This window comes from Trachypithecus francoisi, unplaced genomic scaffold (assembly GCF_009764315.1).
Source record: "Trachypithecus francoisi isolate TF-2019V2 unplaced genomic scaffold, Tfra_2.0 Contig01451, whole genome shotgun sequence".
Taxonomy (NCBI): domain Eukaryota; kingdom Metazoa; phylum Chordata; class Mammalia; order Primates; family Cercopithecidae; genus Trachypithecus; species Trachypithecus francoisi.
In genome coordinates, this window is record NW_022681432.1 from 2,137,158 (window position 1) to 2,153,955 (window position 16,798).

At 38.0% G+C, this 16,798-nt stretch overlaps 1 protein-coding gene across 1 annotated transcript in view; it reads left to right on the forward strand.

Moving 5' to 3' along the window:
- Positions 1–16,798, forward strand: part of CHM (CHM Rab escort protein) — a 189,460-nt gene that overhangs the window by 149,814 nt on the left and 22,848 nt on the right. Inside the window, 3 exon segments of the mRNA XM_033233292.1 lie at positions 2,362–2,466; positions 2,840–2,903; positions 9,295–9,391. Of these exon segments, the coding sequence (XP_033089183.1) occupies positions 2,362–2,466; positions 2,840–2,903; positions 9,295–9,391 (266 nt within the window).

Sequence of the window (16,798 nt, forward strand, 5' to 3'; positions counted from 1 at the left end):
ATGTGTTAGTATCTTCTCGTGGTATGGTTGAGCTCCCTAACTCCCACACCCCCATACTTGCCTTTTGAGTGATCTCCATTAGTTCTCTCTAATATAACTTTTGAAACAAATGTCTGTCAACAAAGGTATGACTACCACCAAAACAACCTTGTTCATGTTTCGAAGCCTACAAAGCTCGAGGGCCAGGTTTAATAATGCAGTTTAAATGGGAACCCTTTGTAAAGACTTACACTCAGGTCTGAGATTTATATTAACACTGATCCCCTCCCCCAGTTTTATTTTAACATTTTCTGATGAGCATTTTCAAACTGATACTGACATGGAAGGAATTTCGACAGAATACCTCTATATCCACCTCCTGGATTCTATAATTAACGTTTTAATAAACTTGTTGAGTCACATATCTACCCAAATATTAACCCCTCTATCCTTGTATCCATTCATCTTTTTAATGCATTTTACTGTAAATTGCAGATGTCAGTTACATTTCCCCTAAATACTTCAGCTTACATTTTATTAACTGGAGCTCAATATTTGTTTAGTGTTTTTCTTTTGATGTAAGTTTACATACAGTGAAGTGTCCAAATCTTCAGTGCTCTTAACTGAGTTGTAACAAATGATAAATCTGTATAATGTAAGCCCCTATCAAGATACAGAAATTAACACCCCCTTTTTTCTGCCCAGTTATTTCGTCTTGACTTTACATAGTCTCTGAATTAAAGGTAAGAAAAAGGCTTGTCAGTGCTTACAGGACAAATAGAGATTGATGTTTAATGACAGCAGATTTCTCTTCTCAATTGCCTGAAGTACTTTGTGTTTCAAATGGTATATGAGTGTTTTAAAATAGAAGACTGAGTGAATTACTTATAAAACATTATTTTGGAGAATATCAGATGTAAATACTTCAGATGTATTTTGTTAAGTATTTTATAAGGCAAGAGTTCAATGAAATATGAGGAGGTATGTATAGAAACAGAAGTGTAGAAGAGAAGAAGGTGGAGATGAGATGGAAAAAATCATGTAAATATTAATATAACAAATGTTATATTTAAAGGTGGTTAATTGGTTAAAATATCTATTATGTACATGTGACATCACTAGACATCATAGTCTATCCTAGCAGCAGTGGGATGCCATTTATTCAAAAATACCAGCATATCATAATCTGCCTTTAGGAAATACAAATTAAATTCCTCTCACTACTCGTCTTGAGTGTTAGTCATTTTATTTTTAATGCCTTTATTCCTGGAAAATATCACTTATATGGCTTATTTTTAGAGTCATTGAACAGATTTTAACTTAGACCAGTATATTTCACAGTATGCTTTTGGAATTGTTTTGCTTACATTTTATGAGGGGGCAGCACATAAGTTCATTTCTAATAAAATAATTCTGTTCCCCAAAGGGAAGCTGTGACACAAATAAATTGATATTTCCGTAATCAAAAGATATAGCAAACACACATTCATTTGCATATAGTTCCTGAAATATTGCATGCTGGCTTTGTCAGTGCTGGTAAGTCCATTTCAAGGATGTTGCCCTTAGTCCATTAGTTTGGATAATGAGCCCTATAAAGTACATTTATAACTTGTGGCACTGCAAGGAGATGGATTCTAATTTTCATCCTTTTATCTAGACACATGAAAGAAGGTCAATGGAGGGTTCTATATGATTCATTGTCCCAACACATATCAGATGACAGAGACCTGATAATGTCCATGCATAAGTGTTTTCCTTATTTGGAAACAGCACTTCAAAGAAATCTTTCTATGATCATCCTTTGAAGTAAAGTGGAAACAGATATTAAAAGAAGCTCTATCACATTTTTCTGTTTCAAACATTATCTAACATGTGATCATATAGCTATTCTTGGACAAAAGAGAAAACAACATTTAACAGAAAAATAAAAACCCTGTAAAAGGCCTTTACAGGCTGTGAATGGTATAACAAAGTATTTAATCAATTTTTCTCTCTTTCTTTTCTTAGAGCTGTGAAGGGGGTCGGGGGAAAGCCTGTTTTCTAAACAAAGGAAATGCTTCTATGTTCCTAAATATTAGGAAACTTATGATTTATTATAATTCTTATCCTGACTTATTCTTATTAATGACATTCAAAATACATGTTTAAGTTGTATTCTGTGTTCATTTTGTACTTCAAAAGCCCTCAAAACAGCAACAAGAATATATATTCTGTCGTTTAGTGTCAGTTTTGTGTCAGAAAACGTGGAATTGTAGGCAAGTTTTAAATCCTGTCTTCACAAGAAATTCATTTTAGATTCAAAATTGGTAGCTGATTATGTTGTTTTTCTCAATTATTTAATTATTAATATGAACTTTTATGATATGCTTATCTTCTTTATAGATGTAAAGCAATTATAGATCAGTTTGGTCAGAGAATTATCTCTGAGCATTTCCTCGTGGAGGACAGTTACTTTTCTGAGAACATGTGCTCACGTGTGCAATACAGGTAAGGCCCCTCCACCCATTAGCAAGTGAAGGTAATTTTACTGACATTTCTGTATAGTTCTATTCTTCAGGTAACATGCAAATAAATACCAAACCAAAGATATATTCAATATCTTACTTGACTTACAGGGTCTGGTATTAGGGGAGCCTAACATAATTTCAACTCCTTTACTTCAGCTGGGGTTTGTCTGTAGGTCAGGCATTCTTCTTTCATGAGCCAAGAAAAGATTAAAGCCGAACTTGACTTGGTTTGGGGAGGTGACACTTTTATCCTGACTTAAATCTTTGAAACGTGCCTTCTGGTGGTTATATAACTATAAACGAAACTTTTCCATGGAATCAGAATTACTGCTTTACTGTTTTATGTATTACAGGCAGATCTCCAGGGCAGTGCTGATTACAGATAGATCTGTCCTAAAAACAGATTCAGATCAACAGGTAAATTCAGTCCTATATATTTTTAATAAAAGTTGTATATATGAAGATGTTTCGGTATATATATACATGGTGAACTAATCACTGCAGTCAAGCTAATTAACATATCTCTTTACATAGTTACCTTTTTTGTGGTGAGAACACTTAAGATCTACTTTCAGCAAATTTTAAATATACAATACCATATTATTAACTGTAGTCTTGTGCTGTACATTAGATCTCTAAAAGTTATTCTTTTTGTGTAACTGAAAGTTTGTACCCTTTGACCAACGACTCCCCATTTTACCTAACTCCTGGCAAGCACCGTTTTATTCTCTGCTTCTATGACTTTGAAGTTTTTTGTGTTTCACATATAAATGCAATAATGCAATATTTTCCTTTTTGTGTCTGGCTCATTTCACTTAGCATAATATCCTCCAGGTTCATCTATGTTCTTGCAAATGGTAGGGCTTTCTTCTTTAAAGATTGAATAATATTCCATTGTTTACACATACACACACCCCATTTTTTAAAAACCCATTCTTCCATTGATAGACACTTAGGTTGTTTCCAAATCTTGGCTGCAACGAATACTACTGCATTGAACATGGGAGTGCAGACATTTCTTTGAGATACTGATGGATGTATACCCAGAAGCTGGATTGGTGGATCATAGGACAATTATATTTTTAATTTTTTTGTGGAACCTCCATACCGTTTTCCATAATGTTTGTATAGATTTGCATTCCAACCAACAGCATACAAGGGTCTGCTTTTTTCTACATCCTCGTCAACACTTGTTGTCTCTTGTCTTGTTGATAATAGCCATCCTGAAAGGTGTGAGATGATACCTCATTGAGTCCTGTGCTTTCTAATAACATTGTTACTAATTTAATCTACATAGTATATATATAAATCAATATTGACAAAATACAGCGTATTAAGCTATATGTACTAAAGTTTGAATATCCCTTCTCCGAAATGCTTGGGGTCAGAAGTGCTTGGATTTTAGGGTTTTTTTGGGGGGTTTTAGAACATTTTGGATTTCGGATTTTTGGATTAGGGATACTCAACTTGTAGTATTTTTTAAATGTGTTTTTAAAAAAATACATGATGGCAATAATGTAATGGCATTGGTTTCTTAAGGATTTCCATCCAGTGGAACAAATAGTTGCATCTTATATAATAGATTTATTTTAGGAAAATCAGACTAAATACTAGATTTTGACAATTATTTCTGTGAAGTTGAAAATACATTGTTATGGGAAGAAAAAAGAGAATCCCCAGATAATACATTTAAAAATCTGGGAGGAAAAGACAGTAGCCAACCCTATGGCAATGATTGTAAGTCCACTGTTAGGCCTGGTGTGAATGAATTTCCACACATATCCCCAGTTGTGGTATTTCCTTACTACCATTGTTCATTTCAGTACTCTCTTCTTTCTCCTTACCCCGAGTTCCATAGAGGAATGGCGTTATGCCTCTGATTTTTCCTCAGTCAGACCTCTTAAATTCCAGGGTACCCAGTTCTCCTTCTGACCGTATTTTATAGTTACTGATAAAATCACCTTACTCAGTAGGTGTGATTGTTGGTTCTATATGCCACTGCTAAAAGTAGGCTCCTATAGTTCCTTAAGTTGAAAGTTTCTTCTTATATGAAAGAAGTGTGTGAGTGGATAAAGTCAATTCATTTGTCCCAATTTTTATTGGTAATAAATGAACATTATATACAAAAAAGTCCCCCAAATATACTTGTTATATGTGTAAGTATAAATATTTTCATTAAGCCATTCAGCAAACAATGAGTGCCTTTTACCTTCCAGCCAGTGTTGCTGCGTTCTAAGGAGACAGTGGTCACTATGATAGCATCTCTGCTCTCAGATAGCTTACAGTCTGGAGAATACGGATACTGATAAGTAGCAACTGTAGTTCAGTGTGACAAGTGTGAGCATGGGCGTGTAGAAGAAATAGTACAGCAGCTATTATATTACTTACTCCACTCTCCTACAATTACTGGTTTATTATCTGTATCTCCCAGTAAGCTATGAGGTTTGTGAGTGGATCAAAGAGTGCCAGGGAGGCAGAAGAGTGAAGAGAGCAAATAGAGATAACTCTTGGAGGAAGCTAAGCTGTGAAGAGAGTAAGAGAGAGGAACTGGTCTTTGAAGAGGGACGTGGAGATGAAGAGGGTGTTTCTTTATGTTAAAAGATCAGTGTATATATTTCAGCTGATGGGATGAAGCCAGTAGAGGGGGAGAGGTTGAAGATACCGAAGTAAGAAGGAGGATAATTGATGGATCAAGGTCCAGGCAAAGGCTGAGGAGGCTAAAATTCAGAGAACAGGCAAAAATGTTGCCCTTGGATGGAATGGGAGACACGTTGAAACCAGAGGGTTAATACATTTGTAGATTTGGGAATTCCCTTCTTATGGGTTACGTTTATTCTTTAAATTATAAACAAGGTGAGGTCATCTTTTGAGAGTGGAGTGTGCAAATGTGGATAGGTAGAAGCTCAAGGAAAGATGTAAAATAATCACCATAAGGAGTCGGAGAGTGTACTGTCTCATGGTCAAATTGCTGAGCAATGTTAATGGCCCAGTTGAGTCTGAAGGTCATGGATCTATAGTGGCATTAATCTGCCCCTATCCTTCCAGATCTTTCATTCTCTTACCTCCCCCCGCCCCCCAGTCTGTTAAGAGATGTACAATTCCTCATTCCCTCTGTTTCTTTTCAGTTTATCTCCCTTCTGCCCTTTTCCTTTTCCCTATGCTAGACCCCATAGTAAATCTTCTGAATTGCTCTTTGTCTGACACTCTCAGTACCCATGTTGTCATGCCGTTCCACTACACCCACAGAGGAAGATCCCATCCCTGTGTCAGGCTATAATCTTCGCCTGGATCACTGATGGCTGCTTAAGAAAACCATACAACCAGACAGACTAACCATGCCACAGATACAAGGGTGCTAGCGTTATTCAGCTGGACCTTCAGCACACATCACCAGTCAGTTCTTCCACTGGCCTGACATCTCCCTTTCCCTTTTCCCTCAGTGCCTAATGCAGGTCTTCATGATTTTACCCACCCTGCTTATCAACCCTGCTCTTTTCACCCCGCTGCCCCTCCCACCCCGCTGCCCCTCCCCCGACCTTGCTTCACTGAAAATAATGAGGCTATCCACCACACACAGTAGTCCTTGACTTCCTGTCCCACCACCACATGTGTACTTAACTCACGAATGAATCAGGAGGCTCCCCTCCTTGTTCAAAGCCAGCCCCGTTGACAAGTGCCCTTGATACACACACACACACACACACACACACACCACCCTTTATTGCCTGCTCTCCTGTATCTTCAGCCTCTCCCCACTGTTGCTGGCACCATTTTGTTTTTAAACAGACATATACACACATACACACACACACACACACACAAGCAAGCATTTTCTATTTCATATATGCTAATATACACACACACACACGCACATACATACTAACATTTTCTGTTCTAAAAATTAAAACGGAACCACTCCTTTGATTCTGTCCCCATCTCTAGCTATCTTCTTTCTTCTTACCAACATTTTCAAGACAGTGTCTATACTTGCTACCACCAATTCCTTGCCTCCCATTCATTTCTATAACACTGCAACCTGGTTTCTATCCTCATATTTCTGCCACATTTTTTTTCTTGCTAAATCATTAATAACTTCACAGAAGTCAGAGATAGGGGATATTTTTTGGTTCTTGTCTACTGGGACTTTTCTGGTACATTTGATAATGTTATTATTCCATTTCTCTTGAAAGTCTGTACTCTTGGCTTCCATGAAACTCTGCTCTTGTGGTTCCCCTCATGACTCTTTGTTTCCTCTCTACTTCGTTAGTGGGCTCTTGTTCCTTTACCCAGTCCTTAAATATCAGGGCTCCTCAGTGTTTTTCTCTCAGCCCACAGTATGTCTTGCTGTGGGCATACTCACTAGATGACTCTATGTAGTCTCATGATATCAGTTCTGCATAAATCTTGGTGACAGACACTTCTATATCTCCCAGGAGTGTCTGGCCCACAAGCTTCCTGCTGGACGTCTGTCAGATGGAACACACTCAAAACTTAACTCACCATCTTCCCTCTGCAAATTGCTCCTCATTCAGTGTTCCCTACTTCTGGGAATAGTTCTGACATCCTTTCAGTGGCAACTTCTTCCTTCCCTCTCTGACACCTCATCAACTTCACATCCTTCAATGTACTTCCTAAAAGTTGCTTTGATCTGCCTTTTCTCACTGTTCAAGTTACGGGACTCATCATCTCTGACTCGTAATTGGTCATCCTGTCTCTCATCTAGTCTACTTCAAATCTGCCTTCTACGTATCCTTCAGAGTGATCAGTCTAAAGTGTGTGTCCTGCTTGTCTGTCTTTGTTTCCTGTAGAGAGTTTTCTTCCTTCATCTTCTCTCCCCCACTTTTCTTTTCTTCTTTTTTTTTTTTTTTTTTTTGAGTTGTACAGTATAGATAGAATGATGAGACTTAGAGGGAAGAATAGGTGTGGGTCCAGGTAAATTTTATGGAAGTGGTATTAGAGGGTTGAGGGAGTTCTTTTTTGATGGTTTTTATCATCTCTATGAGGTTTAAGACGTTAACTTCTCAGAGTTCAGGTGATGGAGGTACTGTAGTAGGAGGTTACTAATTGCATCTCAGTTAACAAAAAAAAGGTGATAGTTGTAGAAATCAAAAGAAGTCCTTACATGTTATTGCACTTATTAAGATACTTTTCCAATTATGGTCATGTTTTTAGTTATACTCATTTAACTGTTGTTCAACATTCAATGTCTTAGTGGCTTCTATCTCTTTAATGCCAAAGTGCATTTCCTATCATGAACAAAAGGAGTTGAGAGGAACATGGAGAAATAAGTTTTTGAGACATTTTGAGGCCAGAAATGTACATAAAAGTAGGATAGTCATGGTTATCAAAATAATTTCTATTGTAAAATTTGTTTTAGATGTTTCCTCTTTGGGCCATCACTGTGACATTCTCAGTCAAAATGTAGCATAGCACTTATAGGGCAAAGTGCAAATGGACTTTTCCCTTTGACAAGTATTTTCTATGTGAGAGGATAAAATTTCCTGAGATTGAAGATTAGATTGAGTATTAGTATTGAAACTTTAGGATCTACAAAGAAACATTGACCTGGGCCGGGCGCAGTGGCTCATGTCTATAATCCCAGTACTTTGGGAAGCCAAGGTAGCTGGATTGCTTGAGGTCATGAGTTCGAGATCAGCCTGGCCAACATGGTGAAACCCCATCTCTACAAAAAATACAATATATATATATATATATATATAGAGAGAGAGAGAGAGAGAGAGAGAGAGCGCGCGAGAGAGAGAGAGAGAGCGCCAGAGCCAGGTGTGGTAATGCATGCCTGTAATCCTAGCTAGCTACTTGGGAGGCTGAGGCACAAGAATCATTTGAACCCAGGAGGTGGGGGTTGCAGTGAGCCAAGATTGCACCACTGTACACCAGCCTGGGCAACAGAGTTGAGACTCCGTCTCAAAAAAAAAAAAAAAAAGAAACATTGACCTGAAGGTCATTTAAAGTTTTTAAATATAAAACCATCTAGCATATCATTAATGCCTAGGATAGCATACTACATATCAATAAATAGTACTTAAGAATAATTTTACATTTTACTTTTGATTCTGAATTTCTAGTTTTATTAATGGAGTCTTTAAAAATTATTTGTTTTCAAATGTTTTGATATATTTAGTTTGCTTGCTTCAATATGTTTGTAATGGGTAACATCTTTAATTACTAGTGCTAGCTGCTGTTTTTAGCCATTATGGGTAATCAAGATTGATTTAATATGGTCTGATTTCAAACAGCAAAGTACACATATTTCAGAACTAAGAAGTCATAATTGTATCCTTTGAAAATACAAATTGAATATCCCTTATCTGAAATGCATGAAACCAGAAGTGTTTGGGATTTCAGATTTTTTCAGATTTTGGAGTATGCCAGTTGAATGTCCCTAATTTGAAAATCTGAAATCCAACATGCTCCAATGAGCAACATGTTCCAGTGAACATTTCCTTAGAGCATCATGTCGGCAGTAAATTTTGGATTTTGGAGTATTTTGGAATTTAGATAATGGTTACTCAACCTATAGTAAGTTTATAGTAAGAAACCTATAGTAAGTAGGATTAAATAAATATTAAAGGTATTTAAAATAGTTGTTATCTATGAGAATTATGAAAAGATACATAAATATGTTTCAAATTCTGTTCCAAAATTAATCCTTACAAGCCGTATTTTTTTTAGACATCAAGAGATGTTTGAAAAAGATACTCAGTTTAGAAGTTAATAGCATTTTAATGTTAGAAGAATGAAAATGAGATCTAACAGCTGTGTCTGATACTTTATTTTTGCTTTTTAGATTTCCATTTTGACAGTGCCAGCAGAGGAACCAGGAACTTTTGCTGTTCGGGTCATTGAGTTATGTTCTTCAACGATGACATGCATGAAGGGCACCTGTAAGCATAGTGGAGTGGTTATTTGTATTTTGTGTTTGTTTAGGGGGTAAAGGGAGCAGCTCTTACAGTTGTGAAGGTGCTATTTATAGAGATTTTCTCACTTTTTTATTATTCACAGTTTTTGTTTATACAAAATATGGTTATAGAGTAAGTCATTTCATACCATCCCCTTACCTATAAACATTTCAGTGGCTAAATCTTCACAGGCTTAATGTTTTAGTTCTCCAGTGAAGGAATTTTATGACTTTCAATTCTAACTTTTATTTAGCTTATTGGAAACGTGGCTGCATAACATTTTTTTTTTTTTTACTGCTAATTTTTTTTCTTTCTGTCTTAGTCCATGTGAGCTGCTATGAAAAAAATACCTCAGACTGGGTAACTTAAAAACAACAGAAATTTATTGCTCACAATTGTAGAGGCTGGAAAGTCCAAAATCAAGGTGCCATCCGATTCAGTGTCTGATGAGGACCTGTTCCTCATAAGTGGCACCTTCTGTGTGTCCTCATATGGGCAAGGGAGTAAAAAAGCTTCCTTGAAGCCTTTTGTAAGAACACTAATCTCATTTATAAGGGCAGAGCTCTCGTGACCTAACCATCTTCCAAAGGCCTTACCTTTTAATACTTTTGCATTGTGGGCCTACTTGAGGTATTAAGAGGTAATACTTTTGCATTGCATATGTCAACATATGAATTGTGGGGAGACACAAATATTCAAACCATAGCACCTTGAATTCTAAATTCTAAATCCAATAACTAAACTGTTTTCATGTATAAATTTTCCATTTAGTTTGTTTTTTTATGAGACTAAAGTTAAGGACTACTTTACCTGCTCTTTCACTTATATGTTTCAAAATTTTTGTTTACAGCAGCATTAGATATCATGCATTCTACAACATATTTCTTGATATTTCAGTAAATAGGAGTTGATAAGTGTACATTATACATCACTGTGCCTAGACCTAAGCTATGTACTATAAGTATTAGAAGCAGAAGGTGAGATGCCTGATTTGAAATGTTCGTAATTGTTCTTACTGCTCACCTAATGGAACAAGACAATTTATTTATTAACTGAGTACGCCATATTGTGCTAGGCATTTCATGGTACGTAAAGATGAGTAAGATATCCCCTGACCATAGGGGATTCACAGTCTAGTTGAACAGATAAAACAAGCACAAAAGTAGCTGGAAGACACAAAATATGAGAGGTGCCAACAAACAGTGTACTCTAGGGATTCATAGGAGGGAGACGTAATATCATTAACTAGAAAAATAGTTTTTGATCCTGTGAACGTGTTGCTCAGATTGTTATGTGAATTCTGAGAAGCAAAAAATACTAATACGGTTTTGCGTAGTCACAAGGAAAACTTCAGTGGGGAAATGTAGAGCTGCTACTTAAAAATAGGAAGTCTGATGCCAGCAGAGAGGGTTAAGAAAACGTTTCAACATTGCTATAATCCTAAACTTCCTTTGGAAAAGTAGCTCAGAGGACCATTTCTCCTTTTATAGTGTATTAGTCGGTTTTCATACTGTTAATAAAGACATACCCGAAATTCAGAAGGAAAAGAGGTTTAATTGGAATCACAGTTCCACATGGCTGGGGAGGTCTCAGAATCATGGCAGGAGGCGAAAGGCACTTCTTAACATGGCGGTGGCCAGAAAAAAATGAGGAAAAAACAAAAGTGGAAACCCCTGATAAACCCATCAGATCTCGTAAGACTTATTCACTCTCACGAGAATAGCAGGAGAAAGACCAGCCCCCATGATTTAGTTACCTCCCCCTGGGTCCCTCCCACAAGACGTGGGAATTCTGGGAGATACAATTCAAGTTGAGGTTTCAGTGGGGACACAGCCAAACCATATCATTCCGCCTCCGGCCCCTCCAAATCTCATGTCCTCACATTTCAAAAGCAATCATGCCTTCCCGACAGTCCCCCAAAGTCTTATTTCAGCATTAACCCAAAAGTCCACAGTCCAAAGTCTCATCTGAAACAAGGCAAGTCCTATCTGCCAATGAGCCTGTAAAATCAAAAGCAAGTTAGTTAACTTCCTAGATACAGTGGAGGTCTAGGTATTGGATAAATACAGCCATTCCAAATGGGAGAAATTGGCCAAAACAAAGGATTTACAGTCCCCATGCAAGTCTAAAATCCAGCGGGGCAGTCACATTTTAAAGCTCCAAAATGATCTCCTTTGATTCCAGGTCTCTCACATCCAGGTCACACTGATGCAAGAGGTAAATTCCCTGGTCTTAGGCAGCTCTGCCCCTGTGGCTTTACAGAGTATTAACCTGCCTCCTGGCTGCTTTCACAGGCTGGCGTTGAGTGTCTGCAACTTTTCCTGGTGCAACCAGTTGGTGGATCTGTCATTCTGGGATCTGGAGGACAGTGGCCCTTTTCTCACAGTTCCACTAGGCAGTGCCAGAATAGAGACTCTCTATGGGGGCTCCAACCCTACATTTCCCTTCCACAGTGCCTTAGCAGAGGTTCTCCAAGGGGCCCCCACCCCTGCAGCAGTCTTTTGCCTGGGCATCCAGGTATTTCCATACATCTTCTGACACCTAGGTAGAGGTTCCCAAACCCCAGTTCTTGACTTCTGTGCACCCACAGGGTCAACACCATGTGGAAGCTGTCAAGGCTTGGGGCTTGCACCCTCTGAAGGCACAGCCTGAGCTCTACGTTGGGCCCTTTCAGCCACTGCTGGAGTGACTGGGACACAGGACACCAAGTTCCTAGGCTGCCCACAATATGGCGGGGGGGTGGCCCATGAAACCACTTTTTCCTCCTGGGCCTCTAGGCCTACGATGAGAGAGACTACAGTGAAGGTCTCTGACGTGGCCTGGAGACATTTTCCTCATGGTCTTGGGGATTAACATTAGGTTCCTTGCTACTTATGCAAATTTCTGCAACAGGCTTGAATTTCTCTTTGAAAAATGTGTTTTTCTTTTCTACTGCATCGTCAAGCTGCAAATTTTGTGAACTTTTATGCTCTGTTTCCCTTTTAAAATGGAATGCTTTTAACAGCACCCAAGTCACCTTTTGAATGCTTTGCTGCTTAGAAATTTCTTCTGCCAGATACCTAAATAATCTCTCTCAAGTTCAAAGTTCCACAGATCTCTAGGGTAGGGCCAAAGTGCTGCCAGTCTCTTTGCTAAAACGTAGCAAGGGTCACCTTTACTCCAGTTCCCAACAAGTTCCTCAGCTCCATCTGAGACCACCTCAGCCTGGACCTTATTGTTCATATCACTATCAGCATTTTTATCAGTGCCATTCAACAGGTCTCTAGGAGGTTCCAAACTTTCCCACATTTTCCTGTCTTCTTCTGAGCCCTACAAATAATTCCATCCTCTGCCTGTTAACCAGTTCCAAAGTCGCTTTTACATTTTCGGATATCTTTTCAACAATGCCCCACTCTACTGGGACCAATTTACTGTGTTGGTCTGTTTTCATGCTGCTGATAAAGACATACCTGAAACTGGGAAGAAAGAGGTTTAATTGGACTTACAGTTCCATAGGCTGAGGATGCTTCCAAATCATGGCAGGAGGCAAAAGGCACTTTTTACGTGGCAGCAGCAAGAGAAAAATGAGGAAGAAGCAAAAGCAGAAACCCCTAATAAACCCATCAGATCTCATGAGACTTACTCACTATCATGAGAATAGCATGGGAAAGACCAGCCCCCGTGATTCAGTTACCTCCCACTGGGTCCTTCCCACAACACGTGGGAATTCTGGGAGATACAATTCAAGTTGAGATTTGGCTGTGGACACAACCAAACCATATCATGTAGTGATTTGTGCTACAGGAAAATCTTAACCATGACAGTTGTTGTTATTTTCTATTGTTACTTTAACTATTTTTCATGTCTTTTTATCTGTGTTAGCTTCTTAGGTATAAAATAAAACTGCACTTGTTAAGATTTTTGTAATTTGTATTTATTTTATGTTTGTGAATATACTTTTTCAAATTTCCATTTTTAGTTTAGATTCACGGAGTATATGCACAGATTTATTACAAGGGTAAACCCATGATGCTGAGGTTTGGTCTTCTGTTTATCCTGTCACTCAGATAGTGAACATAGTACCCAATAGGAAGTTTTTCAGCCATTTCTTCCCTCCCTTCCTCCTTTTGGAGTCTTCAGTGTCTGTTGTTCCCATCTTTATGTCCATGTGTACCCCAGATTTAGCTTCCACTTATAAGTGAGTTCATGTAATATTTGGATTTCTATTTCTGTGTTAATTCACTTAGGATAATGGCCTCCAGCTGCAGCTGCATCCATGTTGCTGCAAATGACATGATTTTCTTTGTTTTTTATGACTGCATAGTATCCCATGCTGTATATGTACCGCGTTTTATAATCCAGTTCACTGTTGATTGGCAGCTAGGTTCCATGTCTTTGCTATCATGAATAGTGCTGTGATGAACATGGGAATCATTTTTTTTTTCTTTGTGCAATGATTTATTTTCTTTTGGTTGTATACCCAGTAATGGGATTGCTTGGTTGAATGGTAGCTCTGTTCTAAGTTTTTAGAGAAATCTCCAAACTGCTTTCCACAGTGGCTGAACTAATTCACATTCCTGCCAACAGTGTATAAGCATTCCCTTTTCTCTGCAGCCTGGACAGCATCTGATATTTTTTGAATTATTAATAATAGCCATTCTGACTGGGGTGAGATAGTGTCTCTTTGTGGTTTGATTTGCATTTCTCTGATTAGTGATGTTGAGCATTTTTTCATATGTTTGTTGGCCACTTACATATCTTCTTTTGAGAAGCGTCTGTTCAAATCTGTTGCGTACTTTTTAATGGGATGTTTTTATTCTTGTTGATTTAAGTTTTTTATAGATTTTGGATATTAGTTATTTGTTGGATGCATAGTTTTTTAATATTCTCTCCCATTCTATAGTTTGTTTGTTCACTCTTTTGATAGTTTCTTTTGTTGTGTACACGCTTTTTAGTTTAATTAGGTCCCATTTGTCAATTTTTGTTTTTGTTGCAATTGCTTTTGAGGACTTGGTCATAAATTGTAAATAGCCTTCATAAATTGTTTTGTAAATTATTTTTCCGTTTGTCATATTTTCATATCCCCAGTCTAATAATTCATGTTCACTGTTGATAATTTGGAAGATACAAAAAAGAAAAGTTACTGTAATCCCTCTACCAAGTAATGATAAATACCCTCAGTATATGATTCTTTGTCCTTTTTTCTTTGTATGGGCATGCACATATATTTTCATAAAATGCGGTATTTTTTATATACTGTTTTATAATATGTCTTTTAATAAATGTAGTACGAAAATGTTTTTGCATGTCTGTGATAGCATTTTCAGTTATTTTGGTTATGCCATTTAAACTGAAGTGAGACCTCAGTTTTTTCAGTGGTGCTTGGCAGGAGTAGAGCAATTATTGTCCCAAAGTTTTCTATCTTGCTAAAATACTCTTTCCTGGTCTTTTGCTAGAGAGTGTTGGGTTTTGTTGGGGCTTTTAAAATCTGAATCCATTGGTGTTTCCAGTTGTCAGTTTCTGTGGCTCTCACTTGGAGATATATGATACAAAAGAAAACCCAGGGGACTCTGCCATTTTGCTCTTTTGGTCCCAAGTTCTTTAACCGGTCTGCTTTCTTCGTTCCAGTTTTCAGAGTCTTGCTATGTTGGTTTTATATATTATGTCCAAGATTTTTAGCTGTACTCAGGAAAAACCAGGATAATCTCCTTTATTCTTTCAGGATGTGGAAGTCTCAAAGTGCCCCCAAAGTTATACCGACTTACACATCCAATGGTAGTTTATAAACAAACATGTCTGTTTTCTTCAAAGCTTCAAGAGCACTGAGTGTTATCTTATCAAAACTCCTTTGCCAATTTGAAAATTGAAATACTGTGTTTAAACTTGCGTTTAATAACTCATAAAGTTATGAGTTATGAGCTGTACCTCGGCCCCTTTTAGCCATGACTAGAGCAGCTGGGATGCAGGGCACCACATCCTTAGGCTTCACACAGCATGGGGGGCCCTGGACCTGGCCCATGAAGCCATTTTTTTTCCTCTTAGGCCTCCAGGCATGTGATGGGAGGGGCTGCTGCCAAGGTCTCTGACATGGCCTAGAGACATTTTCACCAGTGTCTTGGTGATTAACATTTGACTCCTCATTACATATACCATTTTCTACAACCAGCTTGAATTTCTCCTCAGGAAATAGGTTTTTCTTTTCATCTCATTGTCAGGCTGCAAATTTTCCAAACTTTTATGCACTGTTTCCCTTTCAAAACTGGATGCCTTTAACAGCACCCAAGTCACCTCTTGAATGCTTCGCTGCTTAGAAATTTCTTCCACCAGACACCCTAAATCATCTCCCTTAATTTCAGAGTTCCACAGATCTGTAGGGCAGGAGCAAAATGCTGCCAGTCTCTGCTAAAACATAACAAGAGTCACCTTTACTCCAGTTCTCAACAAGTTCCTCAGCTCCATCTGAGACCACCTCAGCCTGGATTTCATTGTCCATATAATTATCAGTGTTTTGGTCAAAGCCATTAAACAACTAACCATCTGTGGAGTTCCAAACTTTCCCACATTTTCCTGTCTTCTTCTGAACTTACCAAACTGTTCCAACCTCTCCCTGTTACCCAGTTCCAAAGTCTCTTCCACATTTTCAGGTATATCTCAGTAGCGCCTCACTCTAATGGTACCAGTTTACTGTATGAGTTCATTTTTGTGCTGCTGATAAAGACATACCGGAAACCGGGCAATTTACCAAAGTAAGGGGTTTATAATGGACTTACAGTTACACGTGGCTGGGGAAACCTCACAGTCATGGCGGGAGTCAAGGAGGGGCAAGTCACATGTTACATGGATGGCAGCAAGCAAAGAGAGCTTGTGCAGGAAAACTCTCCCTTATAAAACCATCAGATCTCATGAGACTTATTCACTATCACGAGAACAGCATAGGAAAGACCTGTCCCCATGATTCAGTTACCTCCCACTGGTTCCCTCCCACAACATGTGGGAATTCAAGATGAGATTTGGGTGGGGACACAGCTGAACCATATCACCATAGCTTAATCAGTTTATCAGTACAAAACTAGACAAAGGGACTGGGTTTGGTTTTTTACTCTTAATAGTAAGGCTTACACTAGGAAGGTTGGCTGAGAGAGTTAAGTTTCAATTTATTATTTATACTGTGCCTTGTTCCCAATAAAAAGAGAAGTTAATGTTCATTTAAAAATCTTGTATGCATTCTTTTTACAATAACATTCATTACTGGAGTAGTGCTATAATAGAGTTAATGTTTAATGTGTAATATATAACAAGACTTAAGAAATACACTGAGATAGAAACTGATATTTTTATCATTCACTTGCTCTTATTAAAGCTTAGATTCTTTTTTTTCTCCTTCTTTTTTAATGCTTTTTGCCTGTTCATAGA